The sequence below is a fragment of the Phascolarctos cinereus genome, unplaced genomic scaffold (genome assembly GCF_003287225.1).
Source record: "Phascolarctos cinereus isolate Bilbo 61053 unplaced genomic scaffold, phaCin_HiC Scaffold_4;HRSCAF=312, whole genome shotgun sequence".
Classification (NCBI taxonomy): domain Eukaryota; kingdom Metazoa; phylum Chordata; class Mammalia; order Diprotodontia; family Phascolarctidae; genus Phascolarctos; species Phascolarctos cinereus.
Window position 1 is genome coordinate 417,610,280 of NW_027555847.1, and position 25,775 is coordinate 417,636,054.

Here is a 25,775-nt window from a genome sequence, read left to right on the forward strand (position 1 = left end):
GAAGAGAAATAGAAAGAGAAGAGAACAAAATCAATAGTGAATGGGAAGGGAGATAAGAAAAGAAAAAGGAGAATAGAGAATGAGAGAAAAATAAGAAGTACAGAAAATGAGTGGAGGAAAGAGGATAGGAGAAATTAATAAACAAAGAGTTTTCTCTTTTAAAGAAATGACTAATCATGCCTTGGTTGGAAAATTAGACTGATACAGGACCAATTCTTCTGCAATGTAACTTCACATTTAAACTCGCTTCTATCTTTTAAAAGCAGCTAGGTGATACAGCAGGAAGAGTGCTAGCTCGGGAGTCAGAAAGACTCATCTTCCTAAGTTCCAATCTGGCCTTAAGACATGTACTAGCTGTGTGACCCTAGGCAAGTCACTTAATGCTGTTTGCCTCAGTTTCCTCATCTGTAAAATAAGCTGGAGAAGGAAATGGCAAACCACTCCAGTATCTTTGCCAAGAAAACCCCAAATGGAGTCACAAAGAATTGGACACGCCTGAAATGACTGAGCAATTTATCTTTTAATTTCATGACAAGTTTCATTATAATTCAATTCCTAAGAGCAGTAACTCTAATTGAGGCTAAGTTTAAGTGAGACTTCTTTCCATATTGTCTCTTCTTCCTAGTTCATTAGGTCTTCTCATCCAGGCCCCACCCCCCATCACTTGCCTCCCACTGAGTTTGTGGACAGTACAAGGAGGAGTTCATCTCGCTTTGATTGTCTCTCTAGTACATTTTTCCAAAAAGATTTTGAAAAAGGATTTTTTTTGGTTAGGCAATGGGGTTAAGTGACTTGCCCAGAGTCACACAGCTAGTAAGTGTTATGTGCCTGAGGCTGGATTTGAACTCAGGTCCTCCTGACTTCAGGGCCGGTACTCTATCCACTGCGCCACTCTAGCTGCCCCTTCCAAAAGGATTTTGGACATGGTCCTCATATAGGCCAACTGCTTTTCTGTTCTACCTCTGTTTACTTAAGAGAGAAAAGAGAACTCTGGTGACCACTCCAAATGCCCCTCCCACACTGCAGCAAACAGTCAAGGTAAAGTGTTGGCAAAATACTTGACAATTCCTTAACTGTGAACACACAAAAGGGCAAACCCTCTTCAGGACCAAACCCACAAAGGCTGACTGATATGGGGTGTGGCAAGCCATTTAAGTAACCAGGGTGTGCCCCTTCTAGTACCCACAGCTGCCACACCCATCTCTGTTCTTTCTTTGTCCCCCCTTTGAAAGAAAGGAAAATGCTAATAATCAATGTACCTGGCCTCCATAAAATATAGTCCTGTGTGTGTTTCTGTGTGCGCGTGCGCACGTTTTCCTCCCTGTTTCAGAGACAGAAAGATAAAAGACAGAATGTTGCCAGTACTGACATGGGTGGAAGACAGTAGAAATCACAAACCTAAGCATTCCCACGATGAGAAGGCAGGATTCGGGATGGTAAACTATATGTTCTATCAGATGCAAGTATGTTACCATCCCAGCTCTGGGTAGGTAGCAGGCAAACACAGCCTCACTACCACCATTATGGACAAAGAAGATTACTGTCTGTCTCTGTGGTGAGACTGCATGGTCAAAAGAAATCCAAGTTCTTTTATTACTAATCTATTGCTCTATCCAAAACCAGAGCATCTTCGTAACCTTGAAACATACCTTTCATGTACAGAAAGCTGTGGAAGTACGGCAGGCTGACACAGCTATAGACAGAGTCTCTTCTGTAAGAGAGTTCATCATCTGTATCAAATCTAGAATCGAAGTCTTCTTCACTGTCTTCAAACTGTACAAAAAGACAGAAAATATCAAAAATCAAACATAAAAGTATGCAGTGAACAAAATAAAGGCCAACTTTTCTTTTGAAAGTTATTAGTGTCTACATATAAAGTAGGGTCAGGTGTTAATAATAAGGCTAAATGTACGTCAACATTCTGAATTCAAGTAATTTGTTGAACTATTCTAGAACATAGATTGATTTCACGTAATCTGAAGGATATCTATCTTAATATATAAACACAATACAACTTTGCTGTTTAAAGGATAAAATGGTAACCAAATTATTTAAAAGTTAATTTATCTTTTAAGTTACTATGCGAAAAACATTTAAAGATACTATTTAAGAGATTAATATATTTAAGATAAATGTAGGAGGAACTTAATGCACGAACTGGAACATAAGGTGAGAACTGAGGGAAGAGGGGTGGTGAATTCATACAATTAACTAATCTAATTAAGAAAAGGATTTGACAAAACAATAAAAATCATAGTAGTTACAACCTATTCCTCATCTTTTTAACACTATTAGAAATAATATTCAATTGAGTGAAATATGAAGCAACTCTTCCAAACTTTTCCCAAAATGCCATTGGCAATTCTGGTGCTGGGTGAAGGCATCTCATTTCCTAACCTACTACAAAAACCACAGCTGACATTGCTCAAGCCCCAAGGAAACACATGCCAGTTTTATTAGGCTTCAGGCAAAATTCAATTCTGGGTGTGTCTGTAGCTACATACAGAAGGCACTATGAAAGGCTTCTATTTGCTAATGAAAATCCTCTTTGAACATTAAAGGCTTTAAGATCTTGTTATTGTTGGGTAAATAATGGATTCTGTACATTTTGTATTCTTGACCTAAAGAAACCGGTGTATGTGGGTTGAGACAGTGGAAATTTTCAAAATGCGCGCTTAGCAATTACAAAAACAACGGTATGTACTTACTGAGGACTGTGCTCCCTCAGAACTAAAGCGGTACGCTCCTGAGCTGTTGTATGTCCCCACTGAACAGCGATAGTCAGGGGACCACTGGCTACTTTGAGAGTTGGAGAAAGTCACACTGCTGCCTGATGTGATAGCTCCATCTTCATAATCATCCTGGTCATAGTCATAGTCACCATCTGGGGAAATAAGGTCTCCAGAATTCTGGGGCATGCAGTAGGTAGACTCCCCACTTGATGAGTTGTGTAGACTAACGGAGTCATTGACAGAGGGTGTCAAAAGCACAGTACTGTCAGCGCTAGGGCTTGTAGGCACCACTGTGTCATTCATGTACGGATCCTCCTCTGAGGAGTCATCACTTGTCCGAATGCCGCTCGTTCTCTGATCGGAATGCCCATGCTCACTTGGGTTTGGTGAATCCTTAAAGGCATCATCATCAGCCTCAAAACCCTCATCTACCTCCTCCTCGGGGTAAGGCTGACTAAAGTTGAAATTGGGCTTTTCCCCACAAGCGTCACTAGGCAATTCACTGAGCTCTGCAGAAAAGCCACTGCCCACAGAGAGGGACCTCTCGATATTTCTGACACATTCATCGATCTCATCGAAGTTGAGGGATTCCAGGAACTCCTGGGCTGCTCGGCAGGCTTCATCTTCGAGCCTCCTGAGCTCCTGGTCCCGGAGCTCCTGCAGTCTTTGCAAGGAAGCCTGCGTCAAGGACAGCTCCTGCTGCTCCTTCACCCGCTGCAGATCCTCTATCTCCTTCTCTAGGCGCAAGATCTCTTCCACTTGCTTGTTTTCCTTCTGCTTTTCCATCTCCAGTTTCAGCTGCTCTTCCTTCTGAAGGGCTTCAAGCTCTTTCAGTCTCCTTGCCTCTTCAGCCTGTGCAGAGGAGAGATACAAGACTGACTTCAGCACCTTTCAATACATACATGCAGTGAGGTACCATCACATTATATCACATGCAGTAAGGATCTAAATGGAAAAGTTTCACTGGGCTGTGGAAATTAAATTCATAATGAGAAACTCAAATGCATAAAACTTTTCTCGGTACAAAAAAACAAGGCAATGAGTAGGAAATTCCCATACGACATTTTTTTATTGAGTTTACTTTTTTCTATTTGTTGTCTGATTCCAATTCCCAAGGGGCAATCCAATTCAGCACACATAAATTAAGTTTGCTCACTCTGTATAAGGCCACCGGGATACAAAGATATATGATGGAATCCCTGTCTCCAAAGAGCTTACAGTCCAGCAGGGATGAGATGAAAATAAACAATTATAATTATGTATAATGCATGTATAACAATGTAAGTAAGCAAAGGAACAGAGTGATCAGGACAGATTTAGGTGAGGAATCAGATACAGCCTTATAAGCGTTTAGTGAACCAAATTCCTTGAACAGAGGCGGCAGGTTTCCAAACTTCCCTATTACTATCAAGGGTACCACCATCCTCCCAGTCCCCTAGGCTTGTAAAATCAGTTCATCTTTGATTCCTCACTCTCTTTGGACACCACCACTCCCATTTTCCAATCTGCCATCAAGGCCTGATGATTTCACCTTTGGATCTCTCAAATATGCCCCCCTTTTCCTGACACTGTCAACAAACACCCTGTTGCAGGTGCTCATTTCCTACACTTAGACTACTACAACAGCCCGATGGTGGGGTCTGCACGTCACAAGTCTCTCCACGCTCCAGGCTATCCTATGCTCAATGTCAAAGTGATTTTTCTAAAGCACGGATTTAACCATGTGACCTCCCTACTCAGTGAACACCAGTGGCTCCACACCACTTCCAGGGTCAAATAAAAAGTTCTGTTTGGTGTTCAAAGCCCTTCAAAACCTGTCCTTTCCCCCTACCTTTCCAGTCTTCTTACTCCTTATGTCCTACCACACTCTTGAATTCAGTCTTGAACAAAACACTTCATCTCTTAGGTCCAGGACATTTTTATTGGTTGTCCCCCATGCTTGGCATGCTCTTCTTCCTCATCTACATCTTACCTGATTTAAGTCTCAAATAAAATCCCACTGCTATATGAAGCCTGGCCCAATCCCTCTGCCTTCCCTCAGTTGACTACTTCCTATTTATCCTGCATTTAGCTTATACTTACTTATATAGTTGTTTGCATGTTGTCTCTCCTATTTGATTGTGAGCTCCTCAAGGATGGGGGTTCTTTCCTTTTCTTTGTATCCCCCAGTCCTTAGTACAGTGCCTAGCACACAGTAGGCCCTTAATAAATGCTTACTGACTCCATAATATAGCCTTGGAAGGAGGGAAGAGAAGTGGGGATAGCAGTGTTTTAAGGATAGAATAGTCTAGGAATGAAAGATTCCTAGAAATAGAGAGTGAAAAAAGATAGGATAAGATTGAAGAATAGAGGTCTGTCCATTCTATGCACACTGCCTTGAATGCTAGGCAATAACATAAAGTAAGCAATAGGGAGTTACTGAAGATTTCTGTTCAGAGACACAATGTGCTAAGACCTGCATTTTGGGAAAAATAGTACAAAGAACAGACTGGAAAGAGGACAGACTGGAGACAAGAGGGTTAGGCACAGATTATTACAACACCTTAGCTAATGAGGGCCTTAACCAGGATCACAGCAGTGGAATTAGAAAGGAGTGGGGAGATTCTGTTCAGGCAGAATCAACAGTATTCAGCAGTAATTTTTATGGTAGAAGAAATAAGCATGAGGTGACTCCAACATTCAAGCCTAAGGGATGTGAAGATAATGGTGGTGCCATAAACAAAAATAGAGAAATTAGGAGAAGAGCATTTTGGAGAATAATAATGAACTCTGTTTTGGACATGTTACATTTTAAAACAATTCAGTGGGCTACTTGTTAGGAGTGAAAAGAAAAAGGGATAAATAGAGAAGCCAAATTATCAAACCATTCTTTACCTTCTGGGCAAGAAGCTCAGCTTCTTGTCTCTTCCTTTCTCTTTCCCTAGAAAGTTAAGAAAAAGAATGTGAACATAACAAAACAATATGACACCTTATTAAGAGACACTTGGAGACAGTGGGGTGGCACAGTGGCTAGAGTGCACAGGCCCTGGAGTCAGAAAGACCTGAGTTCAAGTCTGATCTCAGACAAGCTGTGACTAGTTGTGTGACCCTGGGCAAGTCACTTTACCCTGGTTGCCCCCCATCCCCACCAAAGACACTTATTTTCCAATAGTAATTTGCTATTACATGTAGACACTTTAAAAGAATGAAGGTTATAACTACTCTCTTGAAATATGTTTATTCTACCTATAGATAAAAATAAGAAACACAGCAAAGTGAATATAAGGCAAGTTTGGAATTCAGGAAATATCTGAGTTCGAGATCTGACTCTCACTCAGACTAACTGTGATCGTGGGCCAGTTTCTTCCCCTCCAGCAGGACCAGCAACACTCTAGGTTACTGACTGTGACCGGCATCAGTGGGGGTAATTTCCTCTATCAAGAATACTCCACTTGGAGGAAATTACAGAAATTGATTCCACCCCAACCAAAAAAATTATTAGTGGGCATAACGCTCCAAGGCAGTACTAAGTGTACTTTAAGTCTAAGAAATTTACATACTGACTCAGTTGGAGAGGAGTAATTTATTACTGCTGTTTTTAAAAGGATCTGAAAACATTCATTATGAATGCCTGCTACAAAGGATGTTCAGAATGAAATCTAAAATATAATTTTCACTTAAATCCAAGCACTAGACGACACAGCACCTTTCTTGCTCCTCCTTTCTCCTCTCCTCTTCCTGATTCCGTTTCTCTTCTAGCATTTGTTTGTAAACTCGTCGAGCAATTTGGCCCCTCCGTTGTTTCTGGAACACTACAGCTGCTTTCTTCAGGCCCAAGAATCTTCTCCTCATGAGGAAGGCTCTGTAGTTCTTCTGTATTATAACTATGTGATAAAGGACTTTTCTGTACTGCTTCCTGAAGGAAGAACAACCAACACAGTAAAGAGGGTCAGATGAGTCATGGAAGCAGAGGTTCCTTGAGAATTGTTTGCTTTATGACTTCAGGGCAGCACCTAGCTTTGTAACAATCCTTCCATTATGGTGATGTTCTCTCCACCCACCACTCTCCTTCCACCTAGAGCACAATGTCCATTTTGTCAGGAAACTAGCATTATCTTGACAAAATAAATGCACATCCTCTAGGGCTATATTTTTTATGACCCCAACAACAAGATACTCTTAGAAATGAAAGGAGGTTTGATGTATCTCCTGATTCTAAAAAAGAAATTACCACAGCAGGGCAGCTTTGTCCTATAGAAAAAAGAATGCATGGCGTTTTGCGTGACATATTGTCCTGTATGTGTGGACAGAACTAATATACACATGAAAAGAAATGGCCTCATTATGCAAACTACTCCTGAACAGGCCTCTATTGAGTTACTGAGAAAATACAAAAGTAAACAGATGGGTTGTACTATCAGGACTCTAATCCATAATGCATGAAACTAGGTAAGCAAATTAAAACATTTCAGCATAGTTACCTAATGTCATTTTTTCTCTTTTTAATATCAGTGATAGGTCCTTTTTCCTTGTTTTTGTCAAGACTGAGATCACATAACATAGCAGTAGATGGAGTAACTGGGGTTTGGGAGTGGAAGACAGCAGCAAAAACAAACTTCACTTTAGTCAAGTCTTCCTCTCAGAGTCCCAAAGTAATTTTAAACTGAATTCACATAATCTTAGATTATTCAATAATGTTACACAAAAGCAGGAAAAGCATATGTTATGTATTATGGTTTAACAGTTTACACACCGTGCCAGATAGCCAAGGATGTGAGCACGGATCACCATGGCTGCCCTGAAGACCTCCTCTTCCCGCTGTTTCTCCAGCTTCTGTTCTAAGGACTCCCGAAGGAAGACCTGCTCAGAGAAAATTCAGATGTCAGGACCTCTTAAAGACCAAGTTGCTGGGAAAACAGGTTTTACACTCAAGGAATAACTCAGAATCAGAGAACAGAACCTATTGGGGATGAAATGAGTTATATTTTGGACCCACGTGTAGAATATTAAATTTCTGAATTGTTAGTAACAAGTGAAAGATAGATTTTTTTTTTTCATGGAACAAACAGCAAATCTAATGACAATGATTTTCCTACTGAAGCCATTTTCCCAAATGTCACTATGTTCAGCCAAACATTTGTTTTGATGTTGGTCCACTCATTAATGAATATTAAACGATAATAGCTAGCTCCAGTTCACCACATCTATTATTCTGGGAACATGGATTCACATAATGATTTTATATTAGGAATTTAATCCTAGAAAACAGACTTTTGGAGTGAAGCGGTTTATGAATTCCTGATAAATGATGAAAACAGAGAATACATTTTTGGTACATCATACTTACTGAGAAAACTCCTGAAGATAATTCCAAAGTGTATTGCCTACTCCTTGGGGGCAAGAACACAAATCCTCCATTCACAATAGGTATTATATGTCTACTTGCCAGATAAAAATAATACCCTTTAACTGGAGAAGAGGTTTGAGCATCATGGATAGTCTGGTGTAAATTTTACACTACAAATCCTAACCTTTATTTTAATTAATTAATTTATTTATTTTGGTGAGGCAATTGAGGTTAAGTGACTTGACCAGAGTCACATAGTGAGTGTTATGTGTCTGAGGCTGAATTTGAACTCAGGTCTTCCTGACTCCAGGGCCTGTTGCTCTATCCACTGCACCACTTAGCTGCCTGTGAATCCAAACTTTTATTTGTTTGTGCAAAAACTTTTCAATTTAATGCAATCAAAATCATCCATTTTGCTTTTCATAATGTTCTCTATCTCTTGTTTGGTCGTGAATTCTTCTCTCTCCATAGATCTGATAGGTAAACTATTCCTTGTTCTCCCAGTTTGCTTATAGTATCAGCCTTTATATATAAATCATGAACCCATTTTTACTTTATTTTGGTATATGGTGTGAGATTTGGGTCTATGTCTAGTTTCTGCCATACTCTTTTCCAGTTTTCCCAGCAGCTTTTTTCAAAGCATGGGTTCTTATCCCAGAAGCTGGGGGTCTTTGGGTTTATCAAATAATAGATTACTATAGTCATTGACTACTGTGTCTTGCATATTTAACCTATTCCACTGATCCACCTCCCTATTTCTTAGCCAGTACCAAGCAGTTTTGATGATTGCTGCTTTATAATTTAAGATCTGGAATTGCTAGGCCACCTTCCCCTGCATTTCTTTTCATTAGTTCCTTTGATATTCTGGACCTTTTGTTCTTCCAAATGAATCTTGTTATTATTTTTTCTAACTCTATAAAATAATTTCTTGGTAGTTTGATTGGTATGGCACTGAATAAGTAAATTAGCTTAGGTAGGATTGTCATTTTTATTACATTAGCTCAACCTACCCATGAGCAACTGATGTTTTTCCAATTATTTAGATCTGATTTTATTTGTGTGAAAAGTGTTTTGTAATTGTGTTCATAGAGTTCCTGGGTTTGTTTTGGGAGGTAGACTCCTAAATATTTTATAATGTCTACAGTAAGTTTAAATGGGATTTCTCTTTCTATCTCTTGCTGTTGGTAATATATAGAAATGCTGATGATTTCTCTGGGTTTATTTTATAGCCTGCTACTTTGCTAAAGTTGTTTATTATTTCAAGTAGTTTTTACTTGATTCTCTAGAAGCGAATCCTAACTTTTAAAAAGAAGTACAAACATTATGGCTGCAAATGGATGTCATTTTCCACCTCATTTTTTTCTTTTAAGAATTAAGACATAATTAAGAGGCCTTATATGTCTTTCCTAAAAAAAAAGAGGGGCAATCTATCCTTACATTTTGACTTAGGATTTAATTTTTAGTCTGTAGAAACAGTTTTGGCTGAATTCTAAACTTCGTCACACATAACCTTAATTTTAGTGCCTCCCATAAGTCACATAGTGAGGAACCAGGCTCTAAGACACAGTTTCTTACTCCTTTTGACAGCATTCAGGTAAAAATACAAACAAACCTCAAAAATTACATCAAGTGCCAGCTTCTCTAAATTTTCTCCTGAAACTCTAAAAATAATATATTGTACGAGAAGCTTTTACTATTTTTACATAGGAAAGTTATTTCATATATAAATGGATTAAATATCTAGGATATTTATGTAAAAGACACAGATGACAAAACCACTAACTACAATAACTGGGTCTGTTTTATTGTTAGTGTTTCCCCAAACAGCAATCTCTTTATATCATAATTAGGGACCAAAATCAGGTTTCATAATAACGCAACCTGTACCGCAGCAGCAGTCAACTTATTTTCTTGGTCAATATACTTTTCCCTGGAAGGTAGGATTACCAAGTCCTACCTGGCCCCAGAATCTTTAATCTTTAAGACTGCTCTCTATTGCTCTTTGTTCTGGAAGTGGTTTAAAAGAAACTCAACAAACAAAGTGCATTCTTTCAGGGAGACATAATTTAAATATAAGTATGCATACAAGTAAGCTTCAGCTGTTAAGCATAAAGATAACAATCTGGCCAGCTTATTTCCCTTTAGGTAGCATTCATCCATTATAAGAACAAACTCCTTCCCTGGACTGCTTTTTCATTTAAGTTTTTTTTTTTAAAGACTACAGAAAAATTATAAAGAAAACTGTTTTTCTCTTGTCTGCCCTACAGTATATTGGAGAAGAATATATGCGATATGCAGACTTGAAAATTAGAACTGAAAAAAGAAATTAAAAAATCTGCAGAGGAAAAAGGATCATCCCTATTAAGGACCACAAACTATATCTGATATTTGTCATGATTCTGATTTCAGTGGGTTTTCTTTTTTAAAAAATTCTTTTTTTAGTAAAAGCAAAACAAAAACCTTTAAAAAAAAGCACTGAAAACTTCATAAAATGAAATTAAGTTTTATATATAAGACTTAACATCTTGAGTTAATGTAACTATATAAAGAGGACTCTAAGTTGTTAAACCAGACATTTCCAAAGCCCTGCCCCAAACTAGGATAATGTGACACTCTCCATGAGAATGAGAGCAAAGCAATCTGAAGATATGATGTGTTTTTTCCCCAACCCCCATAGAGATATTAAATACATTGAAATTAGACTATGAACAAACTAATTTTTTTCTATCACTTTGGTCAAACAACTTGGGTTCCTCTGGATTAATTAATTGGTTATGGGTACAATAATCCCTCCATTAACAAAGAGGATGCTTTCCACTGTGTTATTGCTCCAAACTGTGCTACAAAAGGCATAAACATCATAGTAAGCCAAAGGATATAGAGCTAGAAGAAACCTAAGGAAGTCTTAACCCCTCATTTTCAGATGAGTAAATTGAGGCTCAGAAAGGTACAGAGACTTTCTCAAGGTCATATACAGACCTATAGCAGAATCAGAATTAAAACCCTAGTTCTCTGACTGAATATTCAGTTCTCTTTCCACTATTAACAGGGTGTCTAGGTATGTATTTCTAGAAGATAAGAAAATAAATATGACAGAAGTAAAAAAAAAAAACAAAAAATTAAGCAAATGACCATATCATCTGTACAGTTCCTTTCAACTTTAAACTCTTACTCTACAAAAACCTTACAGCGGAGATAAGTCAGGATCTTGACCTGTGCTCAAAATAGGGGGGCAGAAGAGAATGGAAGACCTTGAAGGATTAGACAGACTTTGGTTAGATGATCAATGTAATCCAAAAAGAGATTTCAATAGACTAGAATGATAGGCCAAATGTAACAAAATAAGATTTGATAAAGATAAATGTAAAGTCCTATATTTGTGTTAAAAAAGCCAATGTCAAAAGTACAAAGATGGGGATGGTGTACCCTAGTTTTGTAAAAGTTTGTGTAAAGAAGATCTAAGGGTTTTGTTGGACTGCAAGCTATATGAAAAAACAAACTTTATCAAACTGCAGTATTAAAAGACAATGCCAGGGGCAGCTAGGTGGTGCAGTGGATAAAGCACCAGCCCTGGATTCAGGAGGACCTGAGTTCAAATGTGACCTCTGACACTTACTAGCTGTGTGACCCTGGGCAAGTCACTTAACCCCACTGCCTAGCTCCCCCCCCCAAGAAATAAAGAGAGTGTGTGTGTGTGTGTGTGTGTGTGTGTGTATGTGTGTATAAAAGACAATGCCAAAATCTAATGGCTCCATTAAAAAAAAAAAGACTTAAGCATGCAGAACAGGAATGAGGAACCTGCAGCCTTGAGGCCACATGTGGCCCTCTAGGTCCTCAAGTGCAGCCCTTTGACCTGAATCCAAACTTCACAGAACAAATCCCCTTAATAAAAGGATTTGTTCTGTAAAACTTGGACTCAGTGAAAAGACCATGTCCAAAGACATAGGAGGCCACATGTGGCCTCGAGTCCATAGGTTCCCCACCCCTGGTCCAGAATAAAGCAGGTTACCACCCTATTATCCTCAGCCTCCATGAGATCAAATACGGAATATTTCAGTGTGAGAGATGACACATTTTTGGAAAGAAATGGAGAAGCTGGAGTACATCCAGAAGAGGGTGACCAGAACGGCGAAAATGACCAGAGGATCACTTCAAGAAAATGGTAGTATTTAACCTGGAGGAGATTTAGGTGGGACATGATAGCCATGTTTAGTCTTGGAAGGGCTTTCATATAGAAGAGAGATTAGACTTATTTAAGTTGTTCCCAAGAGAGAAGAACTAGGAATGGTTCGTAGAAGTTGCAGAGAGTATTTAGATTTAATGTGATGAAAACTTTCAAATAATCAAAGCTATCCAAAAATTAATCTTATACCTTACGAATGTCCATTATCTATATAGATGTTTACCATCCCTTGTTTCTTTCCTGAGTACCAGTTCCACAATTCCAATTGCCCTTTGGATGTTTAATACTAATATCCTGGAAGCACCTCAAATTTAATATGTCCAAAAATGGAACTTACCATTTTCCATCATACCCATCCCTGCTTCTTAACTTCTTTCAGTCAATCGCAATAAACAGTTATTAAGCACCTACTATGTGCCAAGTACTGTGCCAAGGGCTGGGCATATAAATATGGGGGAAAAAAAAGACAATTCTTTCTCTCCAGAAGCTTACCATCTGCTAGGGGACAATAACACACAAAAGGAAGCTGAAAAGCCAAGAAGCTGGAGAGCAGTGAAGGATAGGGAGGTCCTTGAGGTCATGGCTGGAAGAAGTCAGAAAAGACCCAAAGTCGTGCAGCCGGGTGAGAAACAAGAGATGTCTGAACCAAGCTTCCTCCACCATCTTCAGATCTGCTGCGTGCCCCCCCATCTTCTTAATCACCCCCGTTCACAATCTTGTTGACATGCTTGACCGTTCACTATCCTCATATCCAATAAGTTGCAAATCTTGTCATTTCTATATTCACAATGTCCCTGCCATTCTCTCTGCTCACACAGCTACAGGCCTAATTCAGGCCCTCATTACTTCTACAATAGAAACAGCCTACAACTGGGTATCTCTCTCAAAACTATTCCCTCTCTAATCCATCTTCCACACAGATGCCAAAAGCTTTTCTTCAAGTATAGCTCTGACCATGTCAACCCTCCCCCAGCTCATTAAATTCCAGGGCTCTCTATTGTCTCTAGAATCAAATATCAAACTCCTTGGCATTTAAAGCTCTTCATGACCATTCCCTTCTTTCCAGCACTCATGTATCACTGCCCTGCTAAGCTCTTCAGACCAGCCATACTGGCCTCCTTGCTGTGCCCTACATACTCCTGTTTCTGACTCTACAACTGGCTGTTCTGCAGCCTGAAGGGCTGGTGTTGACTCTTCTAGTCTAGGTTACTTCTAGAAGGCAGAGGGCTTCAATAGAAAGGGAACTGGATTAAGAACCAGGAAAACTGGGTTCTAGTCTTGCTTCTGCCCCTAACTAGATGAATGTCATGCTAGAGAAGTCATTTTACCTTTCTGTCCTGTTTCCACATTTTTGAAATAAAGAATTAACATGAGATGATCTCTAAGACCCCTTCAGTGACAATAATTTTGTAGGGCAATAAGTACTTCTTTTATTTCTTATGTAAACAGCAATTTGTCAAATTGGGTGGAAAGGGATACATTTATTTTTTATTTTAGAAACTATGGTTGGGGTGGCAGAGAATGAAAAGAATGAAGCCGATAATAGATATCTAAATGGTCACTATGTGCACAATGATTCAGTTGAGAGGGATGGGGTGGGGAATGGGTTTAGAGACAGGCAACCTGGATTCCACAGCCAATTCTTAACACTACTAGTATGGTCATAGACAAGTCACTTAAGCTTTCTGACCTCAGTTTCCTCATCCATAAAGTTATGATGTTGGATGATACAATCTGAAGTTCCTTTCTAGTTCTAAATATATGAAATTACCTATAACTGTCTGTGAAACTATGAAACACTACGGGAAGAATAATTTAAAACACTATAAAATGGAAGCTCTTATTTTAAACTCTTGCTTTACCCAACCAACTTCCTCTCTCACCACTCCCCGAGATAAGCCCACCTTTTGAGCTAAGCAGTCTCCCATATTATACCAAAAACACAATTCACCCATTCCTGCCTCTGTGACTTTGCTAATATTATTCTCCTGCTTTCTCTCTGAGCTCTACCAAATTGTGTATTTGTCATAATCTAGCCACAAGACTTACTTTACTTATACTAATTTTCCTGACTTATCATCTAAACAATGGCCTTTTTTTTAGCTTGAATTTCTTAAAACTGTATAATCTGTATAAAGCTGTTAATACTTGCCTAAGTCTATTCTCTACAAGAAGTTTATAAGCTTCTCAAGACCACGCAAAGACTGTGACCCAATACTGGTTTTTGTTCCTTAATACTTTGTATAGTCATCAATAAATGCCTTCCATTGATTACCTGGGTCAGCTAAACTACAGATGTACTATTTCTTTCTGAAAAAGTGACCTGGGAACTCAGGTAATAGCAATCTGCAAATAATATAAGTTAGATATTTCTGTCTTTTTATTACTCCCAGTTTGAATTATTTAGCCACTTACTGCTAGCCAATTTTTTTACGCTCATTGTAGCTAAGGGGATTCTTTTTCTTCAAGCATATTAAGCACATATTAGTGTACTCATTCATCCAGGTTAGTCCTTACTTGACACAATGAGAACATAAGAACTACTCAATTTGAATTATATGAAGAGTTGTGAGGGAACAGACTGGAAAAATATAAAACATACTAAGCTAAAATACACTAAGCTAAGAGAAGGAAGACCTGAGGTTACCTTGTACTTGAGTTCTATATAGCCTGTATATGCCTATATGCATACTTGTCTCTCCCACTAGGATATAAGTTCCTTGAGGACAGAGACTGTTCTCTTTTTATAACAAACATAATGTGATAGTTCTAATATTCCATATCTTATCTTTTTCTTGTTTTGGCAGCAGGGAGAAGGCTGGGGAACAGAAAGATATGGTATCTGAGGGACGATGTTGTCAAGGAGATTGGGGAAATAATGGAGAAGAAAGGGAAAATTAAAGATGCTGAAGACAAACTTTTACAACTCCAAATCTTTTTTGGGTTAGCCCAATTGTTGTTGGCAAAGAAAAGCTGTCATGGCTATTTCTATCCTGCATAACTCTACACATAACACAGCTCATCAGAAACTGTGTTGTATCACACTCCCAACACTGCTTTGCACAATGAATCATCTTTTTCTTAACAATACAGACTCTATCATGAAATAATTTCAATTCCCAGAGTATTCACTAATTGACATATCATAGTATCTATAAAGATTCAATCTTTACTTGATGCCATAATTCAATTCAACTTTTCGGCAGACATGAAACAATATAATTCTTGGTTTGCCCATAATGGTTTCAAAGGCCCATCATGACTTGATAAATAGAACTTTTACTGTCGATTTACTTCTGAGACAAAATAAGTAAGGGAAAGGCTTCATTAAGCTCTGCAGGCTCTTTTCAGTATAGTCTAGTTTCACAGTAATGGATAAGCTTGACAATGTAAGCAAACCCACATGAGTAAGTGAACTGAATTTACCTAAATAGCGCAAACCATTTCTTTCCTAGTGTTCCTCTAGCATATTGAATATAGTGGTACTCAGTTAACAGATACAGAAATAAAAATGCTTGATAAAATAAAACAGCACAAATTCTTAAGTAATTATGTATGCAAAAGGCAGCTTTTTTTTTAAATGGTGTTTAATGAAAACATCCAATTCAACAGACTTATTAATCAGCACTAGCTTGGGTGATGGAGAAGACACGTAGGTTAAACAAGATACAGAGTCTGTCCTTATGGAGCCTAAGAGCATGGATTTAGAGAAAAGAATACTGGAATGTTCATGGACTTTAACTAATAGAATACCTATTCTGAAGATGTGAAAGAGATTGGATAACTATAGTCATGTTATAAGCATGAAAGGGTAACCACAGTAATTCTTACCTTAGTCTTTCCAAGCTGCCACTCACTGTCAGTGTCATCATAGTGGTGAAGCAGGACAGTGCATTTTCCTCTGACATCTTCAGGAAGAGTCAGATTTCTCATCAGTACTTTATACCTGTGAGGCATGTTCCATATTTAGTTGGTATAATGAATTCCCCATAACTTTCTATTCTCTAAAACCCCTTGTAAATAATAAGATACAATGTACTTCAATGGTCTGACAGAACCTTTATTTACCTTTTACAAAAATCCTGAAAAGGTCTTCGGACAGGAAACCCAGCTTTTCTTATTCTCACAGTCTCCAGCATCCCAGAATATTTCAGTTGGTTAAGCACTAGCGCTTGATCAAACTGATCTGGCATCTAAAGAGAAATGAGTAAACTTTAAATAAGGTCAGTACCACTACAATATTTTTCCCCAAGAACCTCAGAGAGATCTCAGAACACGACATTTTTGTATCTGCAACCTAATATTAACCCTGTCACTACAGACAACGAAATTGCGGCCCAATGTGGTCATCTGTTTTATGCCCAGGGTCACAGCAGTGATCAGTGGAGAAGCCAGAAAGAGGAAAAAAGGACATTCAAGTATTTCTCAATTTCCAGCCTAGTAGCCAACCTATCTATTAATTTGAAGTTAATTACAGTTATCTGTATAGAGAGTATAAGAAGAAAGTAACATGTTTATGTAATTAAAAGCAAAAGAAATCAAGGCAAAAGGTTTACAATTATAAAAAAAAATTCCCCCTCATCTTTCTAGATAACTAAAACACATCCTAAATTCTGACCAATAACATTATTTCTTCAGCATGAAGCAGACTATGCAGGCAAGTTAAGTGCCACATTTGTTTTGTTTGTTTAATCAGCCTTTCCCTTTCCTTTCATTGGTATCTTGCCATCTTCGTTAACTTTCTATAAAGAGGACCATGGGGCAACCTTATAAACAGCTTTAAAAGTATGAAAAATACAGAAGAAGCTTATCCTCTGTTCCTAAAGAGAAAATCTGTCTAGTTTGTCAGCCAGTCAAATACAACTTTCCCAAAGACAATGAAAATAAATAAAAAAATAAAACAATTAGTCTTGGTGTTTCAGACGAAATAATTACAAGTTCTTCAACTAGCAGAATGTTACATTTCAAAGAAGAGTCACTGTCTTGCAAAAACAACAAGAAACAGACCATTTTAACAAGAACAGTCATCCTGGACCACAGTTTTTACTCTTAGTTATTTAAAATAGGCTTAGCTGACTGAAGATAGAACTAGAAGCATAATTATTGTCATTATAACTGAGGAGTCTAAATAGATCTTCCAAACTTAGTTGGTTTTTTAAAAATCTTATTTTGTAATACCAAAATCACATGTCAAATCATAATATCTGACGAACTGTCTTTTTCTTAAGATTACTATAAAATATTTAACTGATTAGATATAAGGAAAATTTAATTTGACCAGAAAATCATTTATATAGAAAATCATATTGGCTATTTACCTAAATAAAAATTCTTTATGCTAAGAATAGCACAGTTTTTAAGACTAATTCAAACAAACCTTTCAAAAGTAAAGATAATAAATCTGATATTCAAATTCTTTAGAATAAAGTATTTCATGCTTGGAAAGACTCTTTACCTGACTTATAAAAAAAAGGGCACACCATTCGCTAATTTTCTCTTCTCTTCCGTTCTATTTTCCTCGTTTAACAGTCAAAGGGAGTTCTGCAATTACTTGGCTGCAGTGCAGTGAAAAACAAACTACTCTCACCAACTTCATATGTAAAGCTCAGAAACACCATCTTACCTTCTCCTAGGTAGTCCCTACTGCCTTCCTTTGGCTCTACGGGCCAAAATTCATATGGAAAACAACAGCTACACACTGACCTTTTCCCCAGGGCTAAAGACGCGGAACAATAATGAACACCATTCCTGTGCTTTAAAAAGTGCTCAGTCACCATGGCAACCCCTCCCATTCTAGGGATAATTAGTGTGGTGTGGTTGTAGGATTTGATACAGGAGAGAGAGAGAGACAGAGAGAGAGAGAACAGGGGCAGTGAGATTCCGCCACCAAACACTACTGCTACTTCATCTCCCATTGAGATTGTGTTTCTGTCCCCTTTCACAATAATTTAACCGGAGGAGTGGGGAGAAGGGTCTATAGGCGGATTGTCAGTGTGAGCAACATACATTACAATCATGGCAAAAATACTGCATTTCTAATAGCAGTGTTCTTGCTGGTCTCAACTTTTTTTTTTCCCCCTGGTGAACTTAATGTTGAAAGAAAACACAGTTGGAGCCAGAACACGAAACAACTTAAAGGCACTTGGCATTTCAGAACTTCTCAGCTGTGCTTTGGTCTTGACTGGTAGCTAGTTTTTTTTTTCCCTCCCAGAACGGGAGGTTCAACTAAAGAATAGTCTCCAGCAGAGAGGAAACATGGAGTTTTAGATGGGGACAAATGGGTTAGGTTTCTGAGGGGATGGCTGCAGGGGAAGCATATATTCAACTAGCTTCAAATTTCAAGAGTACATAACATATCCTCTAGTGCAGATTTATACCCTCTCTGGTTGGTTTTGTATCCTGAATTTCAAATCACCAGGGCTTTCAACCCAAAGGCAGACTGCAAAAATGTGTATGAAGCTCACATGCATTAATAGCAAACCAGACCCTAATTTCAGGTTCAATCAGGGGGCTTAGACCTAAGAAGTCTTTTTTTCCCCCTGGTTTTCTTATGAAGGGCTTGATTTCAGTCAAATTTCCATTAGATAAAGGAGTACCTATTAGCACTATGCTTTGTAAATAAAGCAAAATTTCATGATGTGTTTTATCTACACCACTTTCTCACTTCTATGAATGAGGTTCAAATTCTGAGAATGATTTAAATGAAAACGGTTCACTCAAACTACTGTTTGCTTTGAAATCTTATCTTTATACACCTTAACTCAATAATTCAGAGGAATTCATTCAAGTCTTACATAAGACCTGTCCCTGTCTCCATGCAAGATCCACTGTGAAGCAAATAAGAGTAAGAAATATTGCATTTAGTAAAAAGAACTACCTGCACCTTGTATGTTTCAAACTTAGGGAGGGTGGGGGGAAGTGGAATTAACTTTGAATGAGAAACTAACCTTAGTATGAAATGTTTTTGTTTCCTGATAACATCCACTCAACTCTCCCCCAAATCCATCCTTTCACAATCCTTCAACTTCAATAAACCGAATAGTACATTCTTATGTGAAGGGTTAGTCATTCTGGAAAAAATTATGTATCCCAAAGATACCAGTTTCCAAGCCTAAGCTTTTCTTTAAGTCTTTAAAAACAAAGTTTCGTTAAAAAAAAGATGCCTTCCCCATTAACTGGCTGAGAAATGTCTTCTAATGTCTACATTTTCCCCCTGGCTCTAACCTAGGAACTATCAGACATTTTTCAAGGGAGCTACTCCTGTACTGGCCTCAGCTCCATCAGGGCGGTTATTAATTATTATCAGATGAACCTTGTGCTTTAAATGGTTTACAATCCTGCTCATTAAGGAGGCTATGTCATTTTCTTGACCTTCAAAGCACTGGGCAGAATAATTAGGCTAGCAAGGAGGACATCCTGTACTCGCAGAACACACCTTCCAGGTGCTCCAGACAAGGAGCACTTGGGGGTCTTGAGTCACTTGTGGAAAGGAGGCAGAAATGAAATCTCTCCTTTCTCTGGCCTCAGGGGGAAGGAGGGAAGAAGGGAGGAGGAAGAGGAGAAGGAGGAAGAGGAAGAAGATGGTCACATGACTCCCAAGGAGGCAAGGAGAAAGCACAGGATTCAGAACCTATCTTTCTCAACACCAAACAACGCTGTCAGGCTGAGCAAACAATCAAGCAATCAATTCACAAACACTCTTTAACTACCTACTGTGTGCCAGGCATTGGGAATACAAGAGTAGGGAGTGAATCTACTTGCAAGGAATTTATTGGGGGGGGGATGGGTTGGAGAGGAAGAAAACCAGTGCCTGTAACAACACAGAAAGCCTAAATATAAAGGCAATGGATACAACTATATACAGCCCAGTTAAATTCAAGGTAGTTTGGAAGGAAGGGCACTAGCAGTTGCAAGAATCAGAAAGGTCTTCCTGCATGAGAGGGTGCTTAAGCTGCACCTTAAATGTGATCCTGAGGGTCCCTAAAACCCTTTCGAGGAGTCCTAGAAATCAAAACTATTTTCATAATTATGAAAGCAGCTAGGTGGTGTGCCTTAAGTCCCCACTAAAATCACACTTTCTAGTGGAAGCCTTCCCTAAACCCTCTTAATTCCAATGTTTTCCCTCTTTTAATTATTTCCTACTTATCCTGTATAGAACTCGCTTTGTATATTTTTGCTCACATGTTGTCTCCCCCATTAGATTGCACACTGCTTGAAGGCAAGGCCAGCCTTTTCCTGTTTTTGTATTTCCAGTGCTTAACAGAGTCCCTGGGACATTGGGGGTGCTTATTAAATGTTTACTGAACTGAATTATCAAATTGCATTGGTTCAGTGGACTGAGCACTGGGCCTGCATTAAAGAAGGAAGACCTGAGGTCAAATCCAGCTACAGTTAGTTATCAGCTGTATGACCCTGGGCAAAGTCACTTAATCCTCTCTTTGCTTCACTTCCCTCATCTGCAAAATAAGGATGATAATAATATCACCTATTCCCCTAGGTTGTTTTGAGGACCAAATGATATAATATTTTTAAAGTACTTAGCACAGTGCTTTGCAGATAGGTGCTTAAAAAATGGTTGCTTGCTCGCTTCCTTCCTTACTAAGAGGGTATTTTCCTACTAAAATACTCCTCCCTTCTGCAAATATATATCTACCTGTGGCTGGATTTTATTTGTAAACTTTAACCAAAACAATATATCACAACAGACTGAATATAGAAGCAGACATGAAAATCCAGCTATCTAAGCCAGCCATTAAAGATATTTGCAAAAATATTTAAAACAATGTCACTTCTCTCATGATATTTTGGTCTTGGAAAAGTCATTTTTTATAAAAATGTTATTTATATGAATATGTAATGGATATGTTATTATAAGTGAATAAATGTTTCTAAAATATTAGTAAGGACAATTTTGTGTTTTAATTTCTAATATGGTAAATATACATATGTAGCATGCTGAGGTCCTCAATATATTTTAATTTATAATTTATATTATAACATAATATAATATCTTATAATATAAAGGAGTCCTGAGACTAAAAAGTTTCAAAACTGTAGGCTTAAAGGAAAGGGGACTCTATGAGGTAGAAGGAAGGAAAGAGTATATTCTAGGCATGGGAGATGGTCAGTACAAGGGCAAATAGATGGGTGACGAAATGTTTTGAGTGAGGAACAGAAAAAGACTGATATCCAATGAGTCTGGAAAGATAGGTTGAGGGCAGTTTGCATAAGGTATTAAAAGCTAAACTGAGGAGTTTATATTTTATCGTGAGGTAAAGAAGTCACTGGAGTTAATTAACTGAGTAGGGGAGACATATAGACAGATCTTCACTGATAGAAAATCACTTAGACTTCTGTATGCAGGATGGACTACGTAGGGAGAAACTTGAGGCAGGAAGACCAAATAGTAGGCTGATGTAATAATCTAGAGAAGAGAAGGGTCTGTGGTACTTTTTTTTTTTAGTGGAAAAGAGTCAAATGGTGTCACGAAGGTAGAAATGACAAGATCTGGCACATATATATATATATGAAGAATGAGGATAAGTGAGGAGTCAAAATCAATGCTGAGGAAATAGACCTGACATACTGGCAAGATGACAGTAGGTCTGGCACAAATAGGTAAATTCAGAAGAGGGGAGGGTTTGAGAATGGGGGTGGGAAGGAAGATAATGACTTCAATTTTGGACATAGTAAGATTCAGATTTTTTTTTTTTTAATTTACTTTGATTTATCAACAATCACTTCCATAGGCTTTTTTAAGTTTTAAATTTTTCTCCCCCTCCCTCTCCAAGATGGCACACAATCTGATATAGGCTATACATATACATTCCTATTAAACATATTTTCACATTAGTGATGTTGTAAGAATTAGAACCAATAGGAGGAACCACAAGAAAGAGGAAACAAAACACAACCGAAGGAAAAAAATAGCAAATAGTATGCTTCGAGCTGCATTCAAATGCCATAGTTTTTTCTTTGGATGTGGACAACCACTCTGATAAGGGCCTCATTTCTAAAATATATAGAGAATTACGTCAAATTTATAAGAATACAAGTCATTCCCCAATTGATAAATGGTCCAAGGATATGAACAGGCAGTTCTCAGATAAAGAAATTGAAGCCATCTATAGTCATATGAAAAAAAACGCTCTAAATCACTATTGATTAGAGAAATGTAAATCAAAACAACTCTGAGGTCCCACAATCAGATTGGCCAACATGACAAAACAGGAGAACTATAAGTACTGGAGAAGATGTGGGAAAATTGGAACACTAATGCATTGTTGGTAGAGTTGTAAAATGATTCAACCATTTTGGAGAGCAATTTGGAACTATGCCCAAAAAGCTATAAAAATGTGCATACCCGTTGACTCAGCAAATAGCACTTCTAGGGCTATATCCCAAAGAGATCATACAAATGGGAAAAGGACCCACATGTACAAAAATATTCATAGCACCTCTTTTTGTGGTGGCAAAGAATTGGAAATTGAGAGGATGCCTATCAATTGGGGAATGGCTGAATAAGTTGTGGTATATGAATGTAATGGAATCCTATTGTGCTATAAGAAATGATGGAACAGGCTGACTTCAGAAAAAACCTGGAAAGACTTGTATGGTCTGATGCTGAGTGAAGTGAGCAGAACTAGGAGAATGTTGAACACAGTAACAGCTATGTTGTGTGATGACTAGCTTTCATAGACTTAGGTCTTCTCAGCAATGCAAGGATCTAAGACATCTCCAAAGGCCTTCATGATGGAAAATGTTATCCACATCTGAAGATTCAGATTTTTTCAGGACATCTGATGATGATAACAGACAGTGGGGCTGAACATGTGTATATGCTGCTGAATATGCTTGTGACTATTTTATGCCTACACAGACCTGAGGAATATAAACAGAAACTTTAAACTATGTCTAATAAAAGAAAAATTTACATCTATATGTGCCAATACAGTCTGAAGAAAATCGCTGCAACAGATAGAGCACTTTTGTGGCAGATCTTACCTCTGATACTTAGTATCTGTCTGATCTTGAGCAGGTCACCTAATCTCTCTAGGCTTCAGTTTACTCATGAAAAAATATGGGGCCAGCTTAGATGTTAACACATTAGGTTTTTTTTTTCCACTCCTGGTTCCAAGGTGAGATATTTAATTAAATATTTCTGCTGTAGTTCTAAGTCCTCAGTAATTTAAAGTGTTTTTGAAGGTTTAACTCATCACTTCTAAATTCATCACCATGCTGCTAACTCAAGCTTAGACTGACACACTTTCCTTAGCCTCCTTTCCCCTTTGTCCCCACATTGGGTGGCCCTCCTTTGTCTCTTTACTCTCTTGTTTTTCTGCCTCCATTTCTGTGTTGCCTCCCTCCATTAGACTGTAAGCTCTTTGAGGGCAGGAACTATCTTTCTTTCTATTAATTACTTATTTAGCAGACACTTAATAAAATGTTTATTGGATTAGATTGAAGTTATATAAGTTCTTCAAATGTGTAAGTCTTATATTTCACACTAGGGAGCCAATTTCAGCATATAAGCTCAAAAGAAATGCTGTCATCAAGGCAGAAGACCTTAGTTTACTAATAACTGAAAAAAGAGAAGGGTAAACAGTTAATCTGCTAATTGTTCTACCTGGCTATGAACACTGCCTGGCACCAATACTTTTGATATGGCCTATGTAATTTTGGTATAGCAGCAGTTTATGCCTTCAAAAGAGCAGATAGATAAAACTAGCACACAAATATAATGTTTTGTGTTCTTTCTAATTGGAACAAATTCTTATAAAATTCTGGCTTTGGAATAATTCTTAGGGAACTAAAGTCCCAGGCAAACATAAAGCAATAGGAAAAATGGTGTATATAAAAAGCACACTACCAAAGTGTGGGTCTGACCATTTTAATTCTCCAATAAACTCAAATGGATCACTATTACCTCTAAGATCAAATATAAACTCCTCTGTTTGGCATTTAAAGCCCTTCCCAACATATTCCCAACCTACCTTTCTAGTCTTATTATATTGCCCACTCTGTGCATTCCATATAGAGACCAACCAAACAGGCCTTCTCATAGTTTCATTACACAGTACCCCCTTTGATGTACTCTATAGTACATGGAACACAGCCCACTCTTATCTCCCATCTCAAGGCATTCTTTCATCCCCATCTCTGGTTTCTTTCAAAACACAACTCAAGCACCATCTTCTACATTAAAAATATTTCTTGGTTCCTCTAGTTACTAGGATTTTCTCCTGTCAAATAACCTCATAATTATTTTATATACATTTCCTATATGTTTATGTGTGTACATGTTTGTGGGCCTCCTGATATAACTTAAGCTCTTTGGGGGCAAGGACTATCATTTTTATCTTTTCTATGCTCACCACCTAACGATGCCTGGCACTGTCTTTAACTAAGTGAATGTAAAGCACTATGGATATGCTATTACTCATGAGGTGCCCTGTATACAAAAATATATTTTTTTTTCTTAATTGAATAGATATATTTTTATATAGCCTTTTCCCAAATTGTGAGTTTTAAAAATCTTTAAAGGTAAATTTAACATCTTGACTAGCCAATCAATGAGCATTTATTGAGTACCTATTACCTACATGACCATTTGGTGTTTGCGAGCATAAGACGTGGTCTCTGCTCTTGAGGATCTTATACTTAAAGAAGCTTTAACCTACATAAGTAGAGTTTATAAAGTAATGCTTGTTCAGTGTGGATTTATAAAGATGGAGATATTACAAGATGCTAAAGGAAAGCCATCTTTTAAAGATCTAATCTTACAGTGAAAGTAAGGTATTACTGAATATGTTACAAAAATCCTTAATATTTGTGACTAAAGGTTTTTCGAGCCAACCTAGATTTATCATAATATTTATCAAGGCAGCAGTCTTTCTGCACAGATCAACTTAGAATCCTTCCCCAATACAATAAATTCAAATAAATAACACTGAATCAAAGAACAAGCACCTAAAGCCAATTAAAAACAAAAATGACTGGACAAATTAAACACAACTATAGTTCAGAAATGAGTGGTTCAAACAGTACAAGTGGAGAAATTTTACTAATATTCACAGAGAGATGTGTAAATCAAGGTCTTGCTGTGTTTCCACTAGCATGCTCCCTTGCACGTACTCACATGCACAGAGCGCTTAATATTTTACAAAGAATGTTCCTCACAACCAGCTGGCTGTGAATGACATAGACAGGGTGTATATAATTATCCCCATTTTTCAGATGAGGAAACAGGCTCAGATAGATTAAATGATTTATCCTTGATTTCACAGTTAACAAATGGTAGAACCAAGACATGAACACTTGTGTTGTCAAGTACATCTTTTTTTAAAACTAAATCTTTTTTTTTAAACTACAATGATCTTTTTCAAGGCATCTAGGTGATGAAGTAGAATACTGGACTGAGAATCTGAAGACCAGAGTTCAAATCTGACCTCTGTTTTATGTGATCTGTCTGCCTCAGTTTCCTAATCTGTAAAATAGGGATACTGATAGCACCTACCTCCCAGAGTTGTGAGGG

General features: G+C 37.8%; 1 protein-coding gene across 1 annotated transcript in view; it reads right to left on the reverse strand.

Moving 5' to 3' along the window:
• The window catches only part of MYO10 (myosin X), a 256,436-nt gene that overhangs the window by 31,501 nt on the left and 199,160 nt on the right, over positions 1-25,775 (reverse strand). The window contains exons 20-26 of the mRNA XM_021008633.2: positions 16,310-16,434; positions 16,073-16,187; positions 7,465-7,571; positions 6,418-6,627; positions 5,607-5,652; positions 2,709-3,584; positions 1,650-1,773 (exon numbers count right to left, since the gene is read on the reverse strand). Of these exons, the coding sequence (XP_020864292.1) occupies positions 1,650-1,773; positions 2,709-3,584; positions 5,607-5,652; positions 6,418-6,627; positions 7,465-7,571; positions 16,073-16,187; positions 16,310-16,434 (1,603 nt within the window). The remainder of the gene's footprint in view (positions 1-1,649; positions 1,774-2,708; positions 3,585-5,606; positions 5,653-6,417; positions 6,628-7,464; positions 7,572-16,072; positions 16,188-16,309; positions 16,435-25,775) is intronic.